At 43.1% G+C, this 17,658-nt stretch overlaps 2 protein-coding genes across 7 annotated transcripts in view; one reads left to right on the plus strand and one right to left on the minus strand.

Moving 5' to 3' along the window:
- DZIP1 (DAZ interacting zinc finger protein 1) overlaps positions 1 to 6,160 on the plus strand; it is a gene marked incomplete at its 5' end in the record, with an annotated part of 34,944 nt that extends 28,784 nt beyond the window's left edge. For all 3 annotated transcript variants that reach the window (XM_083501166.1, XM_083501164.1, XM_083501165.1), the window contains 3 exons: positions 759 to 886; positions 4,208 to 4,469; positions 6,052 to 6,160. In XM_083501166.1, coding sequence (XP_083357292.1) covers positions 759 to 886; positions 4,208 to 4,469; positions 6,052 to 6,128 — 467 coding nt within the window. In that variant the 3' untranslated portion in view covers positions 6,129 to 6,160. The remainder of the gene's footprint in view (positions 1 to 758; positions 887 to 4,207; positions 4,470 to 6,051) is intronic.
- A 1,429-nt stretch (positions 6,161 to 7,589) lies between these two features.
- Positions 7,590 to 17,658, minus strand: part of CLDN10 (claudin 10) — an 87,125-nt gene continuing 77,056 nt past the window's right edge. For all 4 annotated transcript variants that reach the window (XM_083501347.1, XM_083501344.1, XM_083501346.1 and 1 more), the window contains 3 exons: positions 17,494 to 17,575; positions 13,855 to 13,962; positions 7,590 to 7,975 (listed from right to left, as the gene is read on the minus strand). In XM_083501347.1, coding sequence (XP_083357473.1) covers positions 7,849 to 7,975; positions 13,855 to 13,962; positions 17,494 to 17,575 — 317 coding nt within the window. In that variant the 3' untranslated portion in view covers positions 7,590 to 7,848. The remainder of the gene's footprint in view (positions 7,976 to 13,854; positions 13,963 to 17,493; positions 17,576 to 17,658) is intronic.

The following is a 17,658-nucleotide window of genomic DNA, read 5'->3' on the forward strand; positions in this document are numbered from 1 at the left end:
ACTAAATGTTAAAGTCTGAGGGGTTGTAGCAGGAGTACAGGGTCCTTGGGCAATTCCCACTGCGCAGCTGCTGCCTAGACTAATATCATTGATTTACGAGTAACTTCCGAGATGTAATCAGCACAGTAGCTGAAGACTCACGGGGCAGTCTACCAGTCCCATGTGTAAGTTTTTTTGGGAGGTGGGAGTGAGGGGAGATGGCATAGCAGCCATTGTTAATCTGGGTTTGTTTTATTTTTTTAATAAAACTAAAATGTGTTGGAAGATTTGTGCTTCCCTGGACGATTTTGTTGGGGAAAAGTAAGGGGACGTTTTTACCCCACTATATTAAAATTGGCTAGAACAACAACAACAGAGCCCTTCAGTGGCAGAAATCAATCAATTTATTGGGATATTTTTGTCTTGGACTCTTGATTGTTTTCAAAACAAAAACCTACAACGCTGGGTTACTTTTTGCTGGAAGAAATATTTACCCTAATGTTACACTGGCACCCCAAATGAGATAAATAAGTACCCCAAATGTAAAATTCAGTTGGTTTTCTTTGGATTATTTGTGTACTATAAATAGCGAGTGACTGAATTTTTTTTTATTACTATGCAGGCAAAGATGTCCTATAATAATTGCATTATAGATCTACCTCTGTGTTGATTCTGTAAGGAAAAGTGTACTGGCAGTGTAATTTTACACCCAAAAGTCTGGATTAGAATTAAGCATTTCAGTTCTAAGTTGCCCATATCCTGTTTTTTTTATTGTGTAGGTGCATTTATCCAAAGAGGGACTGTCCAAATCGAAAAGCTTCCTCCGAGCCAAGGGAAGGAAAATGAATCTGCTGAAGTAATTAATGTTGGCCCTGTATCTATTCAAAAGTGTGCCCAAGGAGTAAAGGTATTAGATTTTATTTGAAAAGGACCTATATACATTGAGATTTTATTATTTCTATTATCTTATAATTGAGGGGATAATTCACTGGTGTAAGAATTTCCTTTGCAAATCACTTTGTAGTTGCTGATAAAGATATTTGTGGTTGGTATTCAGTATGATGATCTTTTGGCTTTTAAATGCAATTCAGGGATTTACTTCTTTTCACTGTAAGTAAAATTTACACTGCAAGTACAAGTCATCCCCCTGGATTTTTAAAACCTGTATCCATGCAAAAAAAAAAAAAAAGGTTCAGGGAGCTACTGCAAAAGCAGCAGTCAGAGCACAACAAGTAAAACAGAGTATTGCAGCTTTGCCCACCTGCCAGGTAAAAGCTATTTGACCCCCTAACTGCACCACCTCCTTCTTTGCTTCCAAGCGGGTTGCAACCTTTGAAAGCCTTTAGTAGTCTAAGCCCATCATATAATCTGTGAGAGCATTCTTCCTATGTGGACCCACTCAGAATTTTGCAAGAAAGCCTAGTTCAAGGTGTTATCTATAAATGTAGCTCTATAGGAACTAGAAAATTGAAGTGCAGGATTTCTTAAAAAGAAAAAGATTTGAGAGGATCGCTCTCTTTCCTCTTGTCACTCGTGGCAAGGAAATCTGGAATCTTAAACCTTTTCCATAAAATGCTCTCTCACAGATGGAGAAGAGGCCTTGTAGCTCATATTATTATTATTATTATTATTATTATTATTATTATTATTATTATTATTATTATTATTATATTTATACCCCGCCCATCTGGCTGGGTTTCCCCAGCCACTCTGTGCGATTTACAGCACATAAAAAATTGAAAAACATTATAGATTAAAAAAAATTCCCAATATAGGGTTGCGTTCAGACGTCTTCTAAAAGTCAGAGAGTTGTTTATTTCCTTGACATCTGATGGGACATAGGTAACAGAGCAGACATTTCATAGGCAGCAGATTCTAGGATGAATCCCAGAGCTCTCTGGTTCAAAAGGTTAAGTAGCAAGTGATGAGGAAGAGCCCTCTCTGCTTGAGGCTTTGGAGAGCCATTAGTAAGAAAGTAGATCACACTGGGCAAAATAGACAAATAGTTTGTCTTGGCATAAGGCAGCTTCCTGTAGTGTGTAAAAAAGTAACAGTAGTTTAAATTACCGTATTTTTCGCCCCATAAGACGCACCGGCCCATAAGACGCACCTAGATTTTGGGGGGGGAAATAAAGGGAAAAAATTTTATTTCCCCCCCAGGTGCGCTGCGCTACACCAGGAGCTTGGGGCGTGCGGAGCTCAGCACGCCCCAAGCTTCTGCGTGCCGGCAAGGTCTCCGCTAGCGTGGGAGAGCCGGGCGCCTCTCCCAGGGCTAGCGGACCCCTGCGCTAATCCAGAAGCTTGGGGCAAGCTGAGGTCAGCGCGCCCCAAGCTTCTGCGTGCCGGCAAGCAGTCCGCTAGCCCTGGGAGAGCCGCGGGGCTCTCCCAGGGCTAGCGGATCGCTGCGCTATACCAGGAGCTTGGGGCGTGCTGAGCTCAGCGCGCCCCAAGCTTCTAGGTGCGCGCAAGCAGTCCGCTGCCGCCCCAAGCCTCGCGCACCCGGTGGGACCTCCTGCCGGGTGCGCGAGGCTTGCAGACACTCGCCCGAAGCAGGGGGAGCCCTCCCGAGGGCTCCCCGTGCTTCGGGCGACAGGCTGCCGCCCCAAGCCTCGCGCACCCGGTGGGACCTCCTGCCTGGCGCGCGAGGCTTGCAGGCATTCGCCCCATAAGACGCACCCCGATTTCCTCTTCATTTTTGGAGGGGAAAAAGTGCGTCTTATGGGGCGAAAAATACGGTAACTTTGAATATTGTTACTAGAGGCAGGGTCCTCACTTGCATGCGATCTAGTTGAGCACAACTGCACACACGGGTGACACTGGGAACCAAGAAGTGGCAGGTAGCTCATGAAGAGACCCTCCCCAGAGCCTGAAGAGGACGTCTTCAATCTCTGGGTGAGGTGGCTTTTGTCCTCAGCAGGGCTTTGTTGAGGCTGCTCAGCTGACATGTGGGAAATCGATGGCTGCTGCTGCGCTATCCCACATGCCAGCTGTTAGGTGGGGTGTCTGAGGAGCTTCAACAAAGCTCCGCTGCGCCTCCAGTTTGCGAAGAGACCAACCCTGGAGCCCAAAGAGGGCTCTGGGGAGGGTCTCATTGAGAGCCACGAGGACTCTCAAGGGTGCTTCCTACTTATGCACGTCCCTTGTGCGCAAGGGGGCCCAGAACGTAAGTGGGACCTGTACAGTGGTACCTCGGGTTACATACGCTTCAGGTTACAGACTCCGCTAACCCAGAAATAGTGCTTCAGGTTAAGAACTTTGCTTCAGGATGAGGACAGAAATCGTGCTCCGGCGGCGCAGTGGCAGTGGGAGGCCCCATTAGCTAAAGTGGTGCTTCAGGTTAAGAACAGTTTCAGGTTAAGAACGGACCTCCGGAACGAATTAAGTACTTAACCCGAGGTACCACTGTACTGCTTTTCACTATAGCTGTCAACTTTTCCCTTTTCTTGCGAGGAATCCTATTCAGAATAAGGGAATTTCCCTTAAAAAAGGGGGAAGTTGACATCTTTGCTTTTCAAACCTTCATGACGCTTTCTAATACAATAAAATAGGGGTCGGTCTTGTCAAAATTAAGAGCATTAGAGTACAATCTTATGCGTGTTTGCTCAGAAGTTAATCCTATTGGGTTTAGTAGGACATAAGTTTGTATAGATTTAAAATCTTAACATCCCATTGCTTTCTTTGTAGAATTAAACACATGCCTGAACGCTCTCATGCTGAAAGGGAGGACATGTAAAACAGTTTAACTTGGGTGTTACTGTGCCCTTTTTGTTTTATATGTAGGTTGTGTGTGTGTGTGTGTGTGTGTGTGTGTGTATGCAGTCTGTACATAATTTAAATGAATTTTGGTATTTTGGCTTCATGTAGCATATTGTAGTCTCCTCTCAGTAGAGGGCACTGCAGTCTTTCTTCAGTATAATGGCTATTCCTTAAGAGCTCTTTTCGCCTTGCCACAGGGTTTGGCACGAATTCAAATAATGTGAGTATTTTGGTCTGCTCTCTTCTCAACCTATTTAGAAAGCAAAACCCAGAAGCACAAAGAGAACAAATCACATCAATTGTTTTTTCTTGTGTTGTGTGTTTCCAGAAATCTTCGCTCTTTAGTAGCTGAACGTATTGACGTCCATCATCTTAAGCAAGCAGCTCCTCTTACAGGATCTGTGTACAAAAAGACTAGCAGATAACTGTTCCTAGGTTTAAGTTTTAAGAAATTTCATTTGTTCCTTAATAGTTTACAGGAGTTGAGGAGGACGACGACGAAGACTGGGATTTATCATCTCTAGTAGAAGATGAGAAACCATCGCCAGCAAAAGATGAACAACCTTTGTTAGCAAAAAATGAAGAACGTTTGCTGGCAAAAGATGAGAAGCGTTTGCCAGCAAAAGATGAAAAAGTTAAGAATGCAACTGCTGTTGAAAAGAAAGATTCGAATGCGGCATCTACGGTCCATGCATGGGGAACTCCATGCGTAGGAAAACCAATAAAGGAAGAAGGTACATTCATGGGTGATATCAATTACTAGTCAATAGCTCTGATGTTCTCAGCCATAGCTGTGCCAGGTTCCCTTGGTGCTGACCTTTAAAGCCCTAAATGGCCCCAGCCCAGTATACCTGAAGGAGCGTCTCCAGCCCCATCGTCCAGCCCTCATACACTGAGGTCCAGCTCCGAGGGCCTTCTGGCGGTTCCCTCACTGCGAGAAGTGAGGTTACAGGGAACCAACAGAGGGCCTTCTCGGTAGTGGTGCCCGCCCATCAGATGTCAGGGAGATAAACAACTATCTGACTTTTAGAAGACATCTGAAGCTAGCCCTGTTTAGGGAAGTTTTTAGCGTTTGATGTTTTGTCGCCTTTTTATTTATTTATTATTATTAATCTGTTGGGAGCTGCCCAGAGTGGCTGGGGAGGCCCAGCCAGATTGGCGGGGTATAAATAATAAATTATTATTTTTATTAATTATTATTCCCTGCAAACCCTGCCTAGAGGGAAGGGAGATTTGCTACCAAGGTCAGAGCCACTGGGGCTATGGGCAAGGTTGATTCAGACCTTTGCAGCTGCAGTACAGAAAAGACTATTTACCTGTGTTGTGTCTATCCTGCTTCTTAATTTCAAGAAAATTTACTACCACTTACAAAACCAGTAAGATAGAATAATAAAAGTGCTAAAATGCAACAAAACACAATTAATAACATAATCTTCCCTAAACATGTATCAGGACTATAACTATGAAATTAAGAAACTTCATCTGATGTCTACACCTGATGTTTAAAGCCATTTTTTCCTTTATTTTTATGGGGTATGTTTTTTACTAGGTACAGTGATAAAGTGATTGGGGCCTTTCACTGTTCCCAACAGTGGTGGTTTTGATCCCCTAGGTGTCTGTTCTTATTACATAGAACAGTATTTTCTACAGACCACAGTAAAACGGTGCTCTGAAACCAACAGGACTGGGCACATTTAAACCTGTGGTTGGATTGTGGTCACCCTGTTCGGAATAACTGAAAGCAGCCAGACAAGGTGTTGGGCTTCTTGTACTGTGGTGCATTTGACCACAGAAATTAATGCACCTTAACTGCTCTGCTGGAGGGCCTATATTATTCAGGATGAACTTTGGTTTAGGTGAGATGGGCTGCTCTGCTCCATAGGCTGCTAAAAAGAGTTTGGATCTGGTGCAACTTAATGCCCATTTAATTTACAGCTGCTTGCCTTACACTAACTTCTTCCCTGTTTAGGCAAGTTTTTTAATGACTGATGTTTGAATGTATTTTTAATCTCCTGTTAGAAACCACTCAGAGTGGCTGGGGAAATAGATGGGCGGGGTATAGGTCATATATGATGATGATGATGATGATGATGATGATGATGCATAGGCCTGCTCCTTAAGGAACTCTGCTGGAAGCGTGGAAAGTTCCTGTGTCAGACTTTGTTTACAGGAGATCAAAATTGTTCTAAACTGTTTTCAGGAAGACCTTCCTACGCCTAAGAATGGTAGAGCACCAGAACGTGTTGCAGAAGAATGGTAGCATCTTTACCCTTTCGTATCTTTGAAAGCTAATTTTGCTATTTCCTTTTTAAACAGCCCTTCAAGATGAAGATATGAGCACAAAAAGCAGCTCACCCACTATCACAGACTGGAGCGACGCTTCGGTTATTTGATTGTTGCAGATAAAACCTCATTCCAAAGACAACCGTCTGATTCCTGTTCATTTTTTTCTTGTGCGTTAACAAGGAACCTTTTGTTTACAAAACTCTGGTATCTTTAGTTGATTTAATGCAGGGCCGATTAATACTTCACTAAATCTCCACTTTCAGGTAAGAAGTGTTCATCAATAAACAGCATTAACTGATCCAGTATTTTAAGTAATCTTTTTAAAAAATACAAAAACAGTTTATACATAACTTGATATAAAATGTGAACATTTTAAATAAACTATTTTAACTCAAAGGTTACTTTCTTCCTTCACAAACACACAGAAAATTGCAATGAAATTAGCATCCCTCTGGCGGCCAGAGGATCCCGTTGATCTCTGTTGGTTCCCTGAGCAAAAGAGGGGTTGGGTTTGTAGGAGAGCACCCCTGCCGCACCTCTCCAAGTCAGTGTATTTCGCCCACCCTGTCCATGTTATTAGGACCTTTTCAAGGCCTTGCATGCAATACTTAACTGCAGAGACAATGCATAACAGCTGCACCAGTCAAGCTTAAACCACAAAAAGTCTTGTAGCACCTTGAGGACTAACAAATTCATTGTGGCGTTAAGCGTCCGTTCCCAGGTAAGCATGGCAGCTAGATGCTTGCCTGGTTGCTGGGAAGTTTTTGCCTCTGCACATGAGTCTGAGAATGTTCTGAACAGTTCCCATTGAGTTCATGAAACACTGCACCTGGTGGCAGTGCTTAGACATTTATATGCTTCGAAACACTGAGACCAAATGCAGCCTCTGCACCTCCTTGCCCTCTTCCGCTGCTTAATACTGTATATACAAGCAGAACTGGTACATTCTGCCTTACAGCAAGAAGAAGAAATTGACCGAGAGGTCTGGCGGACAAATAGTGCCAAGACTCAGCCCCTGCCACCTCAGTGACTTGGAGCATTTGAAAATATACGGTAATCAGCTTCTGTAGATGAAAAGATGTCATTATTGACATATTTGTTTGAATCAAAATCTGGAATGAATGCTGGAGGGAGAGGGTAAAACTTGTAAAAACAAGGACATTTATCCAAGGTCAATCATGTGTCCCTCCTTAAATAAAAATAGCTTATTGTCTTATGATATCCTCAAGAGAGTTTGGCCATTTTCAGAGATTTGTGGCTGCAAGTTCTGGAAGGAGTGGGATTGGCCTTGTGTGACACAATCTCAACACTATCCGGCAAGGATGGGTTTCAGCCCATAAGCTTGAAGTTTTAGGAATCGGTGTCTAAAATTAGGGTTGTTTTTGCACAGCATAAAGGACTTGGATTGTGTTTCTGTTTACTTGGCTCACCTTCCTTCAGAGTAGGCATAAAATAGATAACACAATCCTATGTAACGTCTTTCAAATTGAGCCCAAGGTCAACGACCCACCTAGTGCCCATCTAAAAATTAACCTGTGGTGCCTTGATCTCCACCAATTAGCCATAACCAATAGGACGTGACTTTATTTGTAAATATGTTCTTTTTTTTACAGAAAGCAAAAAATGGCAAATGATTTACATATATAATTTATGCATAACATCAGTACAAATCTTAAAATGAGGGAAGAGGAAAATTTACATCAAGTAGGTAAAAGTTCATTTATAAAATATTCTTGTTTCTGGTGCTAACGACACCAGAAATCTCCCTTAAAAATCATTCTGTGAATGAACAGCACAAATGTGATTTTTTTAAAAAACAACAACACGCTACACGTAGGCATTTTTGTCGAAGTGCTTTGGAGGGGCTCTAGGATTTTTAAAGTCTGCTGAGCCATTGCAGCCCTTTGTTCGAATAGACATCGCGGAAGCTGCTCTGTTGTATGTATATCCCATCCTGAAAAATGAGAAAGTTACAGTTTACAGCTCATTCTGTAAATACTAGCAGATATTTTAAGAGCAAATCCCACCCTTCGTTAGAAGAAAAAAAAGTCTGACATGAGCCTACTCACTGTCAGTGCAAAGTGGGTAGGGACTATTCTGAGAAACTACAGTGTTGAATAAAAATGCAGTGGTACCTTGGGTTACAAACACCTCGGGTTACAAACACTTCAGGTTCAGACTCTGCTAACCCTGAAGTAGTACCTCGGGTTAAGAACTTTACCTCAGGATGAGAATAGAAATCGTGAGCTGGCAGTGTGGCAACAGCGGGAGGCCCCATTAGCTAAAGTGGTACCTCAGGTTAAGAACGGTTTCAGGTTAAGAATGGACCTCCGGAATGAATTAAGTTTGTAACCAGAGGTACCACTATAGGGGCAAATTCAGCACAAATTCTTAGTCATAATTTATATTGCACTTCTCAAGGTTCAATAGCAGTTCACTTACATATCAGTTCTCGTGATGCTAAGAAAAACTATGGCTGAGGGACTCTCTCTTTTTAATAAAAATAAAATCAAATAAACATTACAAACATAACTAGAGTGCCTCTAGTGCAGGCTTCCTCAAACTCGGCCCCCCAGATGTTTTTGGCCTACAGCTCCCATGATCCTTAGCTAGCAGGACCAGTGGTCAAGGATAAGGGGAATTGTAGTCTCAAAACATCTGGAGGGCCGAGTTTGAGGAAGCCTGCTCTGGTACCTTGGCTTAGTGTTCTGCTCATAGTTTGTCTCCCTCTAGACAAAGAGATGCAAGCCATGAGCCTGGGTTCAGACATAATGCTAAGCCAAGCTTCGGCTTAGTAGCCTGGCAACAGCAGAACTTGGGGGGCAGAGCAAAACAGCAAACATCTTCACTTGGAGAGTCTACACTTTTGTGTATTTGTGTTGAGCTACAGTTTGGCTTGTCGTTATTTCTGAACTAAGTTACTATCTTGATAACTTTTTAAAAATAATAATCTATCAAACAGTTCTGAAGCACTGCCTTTTCTAGACAGGCAACTCACAATTTACGCCGGGGTTATGTTCGTGGTGCCACACGTTTGAGTGAAATCGAGTATATTTGAAACAACATTGAAAAGACTCCGCCCTGGCCCCACCCCTTTTTGTGACATTTTCAGGTCACTTTCGGGTTCGGCACGATGCGCAAGTGCACTGTCACAAACATATTGGACGCACCTAAAATGATCACTGCCTGTATTGGCAGATTGAGGGCTAAGGACTTTCCTCCAGCCACTTAGTAATTTTTTATAACGGCGTTTTCCAGTTCATTACCTAACAGTGCACTCCTATACGTGAGACTTACTTCTGAATAAACATGTCAGTTGGGCTACAATCTTCTACATGCTTACCTGAGAGTAACTTAAAAGGTAAAGGACCCCTGACAGTTAAGTCCAGTCGCAAACGCCTATGGGGTTGCGGCGCTCATCTCTCTTTACTGGCCAAGGGAGCCGACGTTTGTCCGCAGACAGTTTTTATGGGTCATGTGGCCAGCATGACTGAGCCGCTTCTGGGGAAACCAGAGCAGCGCACGGAAACACCATTTACCTTCCTGCTGGAGTGCTACCTATTTATCTACTTGCACTTCATGTTTTTGAACTGCTAGGTTGGCAGGAGCAGGGACTGAGCAACGGGAGCTCACCCTGTCGCGGGAATTTGAACTGCCGACCTTCTGATCAGCAAGCCCTAGGCTCTGTGGTTTAACCCACAGCGCCACCCATGTCCCTAACTTACTAGGGTCCAACTTACTAGGGTCCTAAGGAATATATGCACTGAATTGTGTGTGGATGTGAGTTTGATGCATGAGGTTCGGATGTGACCCCCAGCTTGGGCCGCTAGTTAAATACAAACCTTGTGACTCCAGGTGGCTGGGATCACATGTTCAATATATCCTCAAGTTGGCTGACTGGACATTATTACACAACCACGAAGGAAATATATGAAAAGGTCAACTCTGGCAAATTATTTACTCTAATGTGGAGTGTACGTTGCACCGAGGTCTCCTGGCACCCTTTGCAAATCTTTTTAATTCTGAAACAAAGCAGGTTAGGCAAATAGGCTAGTGGGGTTGGTTTGACCTCCCTATAGTTTCAAAATTCCACTGGAAAAACGGTTATGTCCCTGTGGAGATGGCAGTATTGAGTCAGTGACTCATGTGCTTCTGGTTTGCACGCTTTGTAAAGATTTGAGGAGTGAGTTTGTTACCCCTCTATTATTTCCCATTCCAGGTCACTCAACCATTGCTACTGTGTCCTTTCTTTTAGCAGATCAAGATGATCAGGTGGCAGCAAAAACTGTGAGGTTTTTAGCATGGGGGCAATTAGAATAAGATTTATTATTTGATTATTGATGTAAACCTCCAAAATGTATCTTGTAGAGTTAAATTTTTACCTCTTCAGTACAGTGGTGCCCCGCAAGACGAATGCCTCGCAAGACGGAAAATTCGCTAGACGAAAGAGTTTTCCGTTTTGGAGGTGCTTCGCAAAACGAATTTCCTATGGGCTTGCTTCGCAAGACGGAAATGTCTTGCGAGTTCCTGCTGGTTTTTTTCCCTCCCCCCCCTTTTTCTAAGCCGCTAAGCTGCTTATCAGCTGATCCGATCGGCAGATAAGCCGCTAAAAGCCGCTAATAGCGCTAATCCACTAATCCTTCAATGGGCTTGCTTCGCAAGACGAAAAAACCGCTAGACGAAGAGAATCACAGAACGGATTCTTTTTGTCTTGCGAGGCACCACTGTACATTTTATTTTACTTTATTTTATCATTATGGCTAGTGGCTGATGCAAATAAAGATTCTTCTGATTTTTATTCCCTATAGTTTCATGATGGGATGGTATTGTGGTAGGGTTAAGCTGAAAGATAAGGAACTGACAGAGTTGGTCAGTATGCCTCTAGCGCTGGAAATTAAAACCAACCAGCCATTTGGGGCAGCTAGGAGGAGAGGCCTTATTTTGCCAGTCTTGGGGAGAAGTCTTTCTGTGACCAAAAAGGATGGAATCAAAGTCAAAACAAGTTTTTAGGGCAATCTTCCCAGGTTGCAGTGGAATGCTCTCCTGTCACTAAAACGGCAAAGCGTCGGAAGAATGCAAGGATGTATCTGCCCACAAGGCAATTAACAAAGATCCCACATTGACTTCTGAATTCTCAACATGCCCACATCCATCTTTGTGTCTAGACACCCAGAACCACAATGAGTTTCGTGCAAAGCATTCCCATAGCTTTGCTTCATTGACCGAGGGAGCTCAGATTGCCCCTTAAGGCCTGAGGTTACCAAAACATGTAGGTCAAACGTTTAGCCCAGCAGGGTCAAAAGCATGGAAAGTCGAGTTAATGGCCAAACCAAGGAAAAGAAAGCTGCCATCTAATGATTACGAGATCTTCATTTCTCAAAGAAGAGCTGAAGCTGTGGAATCCTTCCTAACAAAGGCCAACGTTAAGAAATTGAGGCAAGTGACAATATTGCCTACATTTCGTACTAGAAATGGGTTTACCTGCTTGGACAAATGGTTGGGGGGAGGGCATGAATGTGTGCCTATCAGGGCAAAGGAACCAGTTTGGAAAAGGCTGGTACTTTTATCCCAAAGAATTGCAATGCTCCAGTTGTTTTCAGCAGTCACTTCTTATCATTTAAGTCATGCATTTTCCATATTGGTGTGATTGATATTTTTATTTTGCATATTTGGGCCTGGATACAAAGGACCCAGAGCCCAAACAGCCTGCAGAGTTCTTTTCTTTTTTCCTTTTTTCCTTTAGAGTTCAATGGCAAATTGCATATATATATTTATAACATTTTTAATAGCATTTTCATAGCGTTTTTTCTATAACTGTAGAGTGTAGATTATAGAGTATTCTTCCAAGATGGAAAGACAGAGGAAAGTCTTTGACCCAGTAGCTGAAGTAAGTAGAATTACTTAATTGTAGTTACACTCTCTGTCTACACTGTAAGTACACATAGTTCAGATCACTAGAAGTGTTGGCACTAATCCTATCCTGCTCATTCATTTATTGATGACAATCATCAACCAACTTTCAATAAGATTAAAAAATTCTTGTTGCCTCCCTATCAAATGACCTAGCCCATTTATCATCCCCAATGCCTGGTGCCAAAGGGCTCTTCGCGTGGTCTTCAGCCCGTGGCTTGTATTATCCCTACATGTGTGCAGTATCTTCACCCAGGGATGCAAATGTTCTTTGTAGTCAGCTCTGCAGGTCACGTTTGTTTGCCATCACTGGGAATGCACAACTTTTGTGTGTTGGGGGGGGGCCTTCAGGGGAGATTGTGCAATAGGAATCGTGCAGGTGTCGGGTCGCCACTTCACAGCTGGATTGCACGGATTCAGGCCCCTGCCAATTGGGAAATAGAACGTCCTCCTAAAGAGTCACCTAAAGAGTCAATCCTCCACATGAACCACAATATGGCTTCCTTGCTCCTGCTTTCTTGAAGTGATCAAGAGCCACGTTCATTTCCCTTTTTTACTTTCAGCAAAGAATTCCAGGTCTCCTTCACTCCTTATGTCACCACAGAACTGTGTGAGAAGCATTCTGATTAGACCCAGGGAACATACGGCCATCCAGCTGTGGGATGCTTTGCATCCCGCACCTGGAGAAATGAAAAGATATCTGCAGAGTTGCCCTAGTTCCTTTACTGTAAAAGAATTAAAATATCTCCTAGATTCAGAGTTATCAGCCCTTGGTTCCTGAATCATGAAACCTAATTGTCATGAGCCCCATGGAGGTGTCATGGAGGGGAGGATCTTTAGGAGGAATGAGAGGAGCTCAGGGTACTGGATAACCATGGGGAGGGTCATAGCATGAAGAGGGAAGTGAAATAAAGAAGTGCTTGTGGTTAGCCAGTTGTCTATACAGGCGTCCTCCCACACGATGTGTCTGTGTGAAATCGTGTAAAGTGGGGAGCACCCTCTGAAAAGTCTCTAAGTGCCTATTTCCCCCTGCTCTCCAGCTCTCTCTCCAGCTCTCTCTCCAATCCAGACCAAAATATCTGGAGTTGAAGCTCTGGGGCCGTCTGGAGACTGGAGGACGTGTGGGAAAGCAGCTGCCGCTGCTGCTGCACTGCCTCACGTGCCAGCTGTTAGGTGGGGCGACTGAGCAGCCTAAACAAAGCCCTGCTGAACCTCTGGTCTCTTTGGGGCTTCCTCTGTCCTATATATACAGGGGGATGCCTGTATAAGTAGCTCTCAACTTACACACTTTTATTTGGTGCACGTTCAGCTTTGCACACTTGGCAAAATAAATTAAAGGGGGGGGGGAGCAGAAAGAGGGTGAGAGTCGGGGGGGGAGAGACTTTGGCAATCTCACCTGCCATTGAACACAATGTCTTTTGATCATGCACGATTTTGCCTTTATGCGCTATCCCCAGAACGTAAGTTGAGTATCATCTGTGCAACTTAGATACCTCCTGCACTGTGCAATCTATGCTGATCTGATTCACTCATCAAAGACTTTGGCAGAGACAGGAGTTCAGGTTCTTTGTGTAGCAGCAAAGGACAGGACGCTATGCTTCTTAAGAGCGATGAAAACACACGAGATACCCCTTTAGAGAGGAAACATTAAAGGCATCTCCATGATGCAAATGGAGCTTTTGGTATCAGCTTCTGCCACACAGCATCTCACGTTGCACTAAAGCCTTATACAGACAACTAATATCAAAGAAGAGTTTCCTTAAAGGTGTTTTATCCCCTCCACATTTCAACCAGTTGTTCCCAAACCCTAAGTTTGTTTTTGAAAGATATGCAAACTGGATCTGCATAGCTTACTTTCTTACACGTTTAATAATTAGAAATATGCTAATGCATTAATTTCAATAAAGCTGGTGTGATCTGTACCTTGGAGTTTTATTGTTTTCGGCAATCGAGAAGCAGAATATGCTGCCGCCAATTATGCAAAGTGCCGATCCGGCCCATCCAATGAACAAAGCCGCTCCTAATTCATACCTGCAGGTAAGCGATACATTCTTGCTTCGTAAATTGTTTAATCAGAAAATAGGTTTCATTCATTTCGTATTTTTGGTGTGACACAGATAAACAAAGCCATGCAACATATTAACATATATTTTCACTGAACAACTTTGTGGGAGCAGTACACAGTGTACTTCAGAACAGAACAAAAAGTCACCAGAACTTCTGCTGTTTTGGATATTTGCCTTTTTCATTTGCCATGTGTTATAGTTCTAGACTCCAAACACCCTTGGCAAGCAACCGCCACAGGCATGGAAGCATGTCCATAGATTCAGATGGATTTTACTTCCAGCAAAACAGGTAATCCCTGTTAAGGCTGATAATAGATAAATGAATGTCAAAATTTTGACTAGGTTTCCCCCCCTCTCCCAACTTCACTTACCTGGAAGTAAGACTTATAGAACTCAATAGGACTTATTTCTGAGTAGACACGGTTAGCAAAGTACAGAGCTTTCAAGATAGGCTTACAGAACTCCTCAACAAGCAATTAAATATATATATATATATCCCATCCTTCCTCCCTAATGAGCTCAGGGTAGCAAACAACAAGACTCAAAACAATGGGAGAAAACCCCTCTTTATAACATTTTAAGAAACATTCTGATATGGATGAAAACTGGGGAAGATCTAAAACAACATATTGAGGGCTACAGGTTTTTATATTGCATTTCAATGATGTGAACCGCCCTGCAGGTGTAGGGAGGTATACGAATTTAATAAATATTATTAACAATAAATAATCCCTGCTGTAGCAAATTAAAATAATCACTGCTGCCATCTCATCCCTGTACTTTAGCCTCTGGTAACCATGTTTTGAGCAAGCTGGTTTTCACTCCTTTGAGCCAGGTGCAAAAAAAATATTTTCTGGAAAATGCACCACATGCTAAATTTATGTGTATTAAGCTGGCTGTTAAAGGTGTAAGGCATGATAAACCTAAATATTTACTGTGGGTGTCCTAAAGCAGGTAAGTGAGTTACAGGCCCATGCAGCCTCACTACTTTTACAAGTTTTGATCTACTTATTCAACACAGAAATAAGTATGACCCGCAGAAACATGCAGTCATACCTTGGAAATCAAACGCCTTGCGACTCAAACATTTTGGCTCCTGAACACCGCAAACCCGGAAGTGAGTGTTCCGGTTTGCGAACGTTCTTTGGAACCTGAATGTCCAACGCAGGTTCTGCGGGTTCTGATTGGCTGTAGGAGCTTCCTGAAGCCAATCGGAAGCTGCACCTTGGTTTCCGAATGTTTTGGAAGTCAAATGGATTTCCGGAACAGATTCCGTTTGACTTTCGAGATACCACTGTACTACATTCAAGAATACAATTTAACTACAACAACGAGGTTGATGAGGATGCATCTCTTTGGTGCTGTTTGTGTACCTCAAACCTTGCATTTTTGTACAGTGGTACCTCAGGTTACATACACTTCAGGTTACAGACTCCGCTAACCCAGAAATAGTGCTTCAGGTTAAGAACTTTGCTTCAGGATGAGAACAGAAATCGGGCTCTGGCGGTGCGGCGGCAGCAGGAGGCCCCATTAGCTAAAGTGGTGCTTCAGGTTAAGAACAGTTTCAGGTTAAGTATGGACCTCCGGAATGAATTAAGTACTTAACCTGGGGTACCACTGTATTTCTAAAAAACCTGCAGTAAATTTGGATCAGAAGACTCAGTTCCAGGCCAGGAGATTCGGTTGCAGTGAGGCACTTTGCGACATCCGAAAACTAGGGGGGAATTTTTGTTTTAATTATATATTGTGTGTGTTTTTATATTATACATCGCTTACAGATTTTAAAAATCTTAACTGGTTTATAAATGCACTTTTGTTCCATTCTAGTAAGTATTGTACCATTGCCTATTTTAAATATTTTAATAATAATAATAATTTATTATTTATACCCTGCCCAATTGGCTGGGTTTCCCCAGCCTCTCTGGGCGGCTCCCAACAGAATATTAAAAACACGATAAAACATCAAATATTAAAAACTTCCCTAAACAGGACTGCCTTCAGATTTTGTAACCTGCCACAAGATCTTCAGTTGACAGGCAGAAAAAGGACCCCTGGACAGTTAAGTCCAGTCAAAGGTGACTATGGGGTTGCGGTGCTCATCTCACTTTCGCGTTGACAGGCAGAGTATGGATGTTTCAAGATAAATAAATTATTTGGATAATTAAAGGACTTATTATTACATGAGTCACATGCCTATCATTTTTTAAAATAAAAAAAATTGCAGTCAATACTGATTTGATGGCGCGGGTGGTGCTGTGGGTTAAGCCACAGAGCCTAGGGCTTGCCGATCAGAAGGTCAGCGGTTCGAATCCTCGTGATGGGGTGAGCTCCCATTGCCCGGTCCCTGCTCCTGCCAACATAGCAGTTCGAAAGCAGGTCAAAGTGCAAGTAGATAAATAGGTACCACTCCTGTGGGAAGGTAAACTGCGTTTCCGTGTGCTGCTCTGGTTCACCAGAAGTGGCTTAGTCATGCTGGCCACATGACCTGGAAGCTGTACGCTGGCTCCCTCTGCCAATAAAGCGAGATGAGCACCACAACCCCAGAGTTGTCCATGACTGGACCTAACGGTCAGGGGTCCCTTTACCTTTACATAATCATTCATATCTGGGGCATTTATCCAGCAATCTTTTATGTTGTAGCATGTAAAATGTGCACACACACCTTTAAAACTTCCTTGTGCAGCAGAAGAGACAGTAGCCTTTCTCTCACCTCTTTTTCATTTTCTGGACTTGTCATCCACCATCTTCTGCAGCAAAGAGGTTTTGCTGGCAGGTGGCAGAGGGAAGCAAATGAGAGGCTCGGGAAAGACGCAAGATGCAAAAAGAAGGGGCTGCCTCTTTTCTCAAATTTGAGAAAACTGGCGAATCTGAAAAGCCACGTGCAGACAAATCTATCTGCACTCTATCTACACTCCTAGAATCATAGAATCATAGAGTTGGAAGAGACCACAAGGGCCATCAAGTCCAACCCCCTGCCAAGCAGGAAACACCATCAGAGCACTCCTGACATATGGTTGTCAATCCTCTGCTTAAAGACCTCCAAAAAAGGAGACTCCACCACACTCCTTGGCAGCAAATTCCACTGTCGAACAGCTCCTACTGTCAGGAAGTTCTTCCTAATGTTTAGGTGGAATCTTCTTTCTTGTAGTTTGGATCCATTGCTCCGTGTCCGCTTCTCTGGAGCAGCAGAAAACAACCTTTCTCCCTCCTCTATGTGACATCCTTTTATATATTTGAACATGGCTATCATATCACCCCTTAACCTGAACCCACTGAACCCACTTACCAGGGAGTAAACCTCACTTAACTCAGTGGGGCTTATATCCGATTACACCTGTATTGGACCACCCTGTATAGTCATGCTACTTTTGATGGGACATTTCTGCCTGCATTTTGCATATGTAAATTAAAGCATATAGTAGAAATTAAAGAAACAATTGCAGCCCACCTACATATCTTTGAAAAGTCCCAATGCACACCCCTCCCTCTGACTTACTTTTGGGCAATATATGTGGGATCGAAGAATTCCGACGTGATTCGATTTGCATACAGGGAGCAACCAGCCATAGCACAGAGCCCTGAAAAAAAGCAGCAGATGGAGAACCAGATGTTTAGTTAGTACCAGATGTTCAGTAACTGGATGACGATGATGAAATTAAGA

Source organism: Podarcis liolepis, assembly GCF_965112155.1.
Source record: "Podarcis liolepis genome assembly, chromosome: 4".
Lineage (NCBI taxonomy): Eukaryota > Metazoa > Chordata > Lepidosauria > Squamata > Lacertidae > Podarcis > Podarcis liolepis.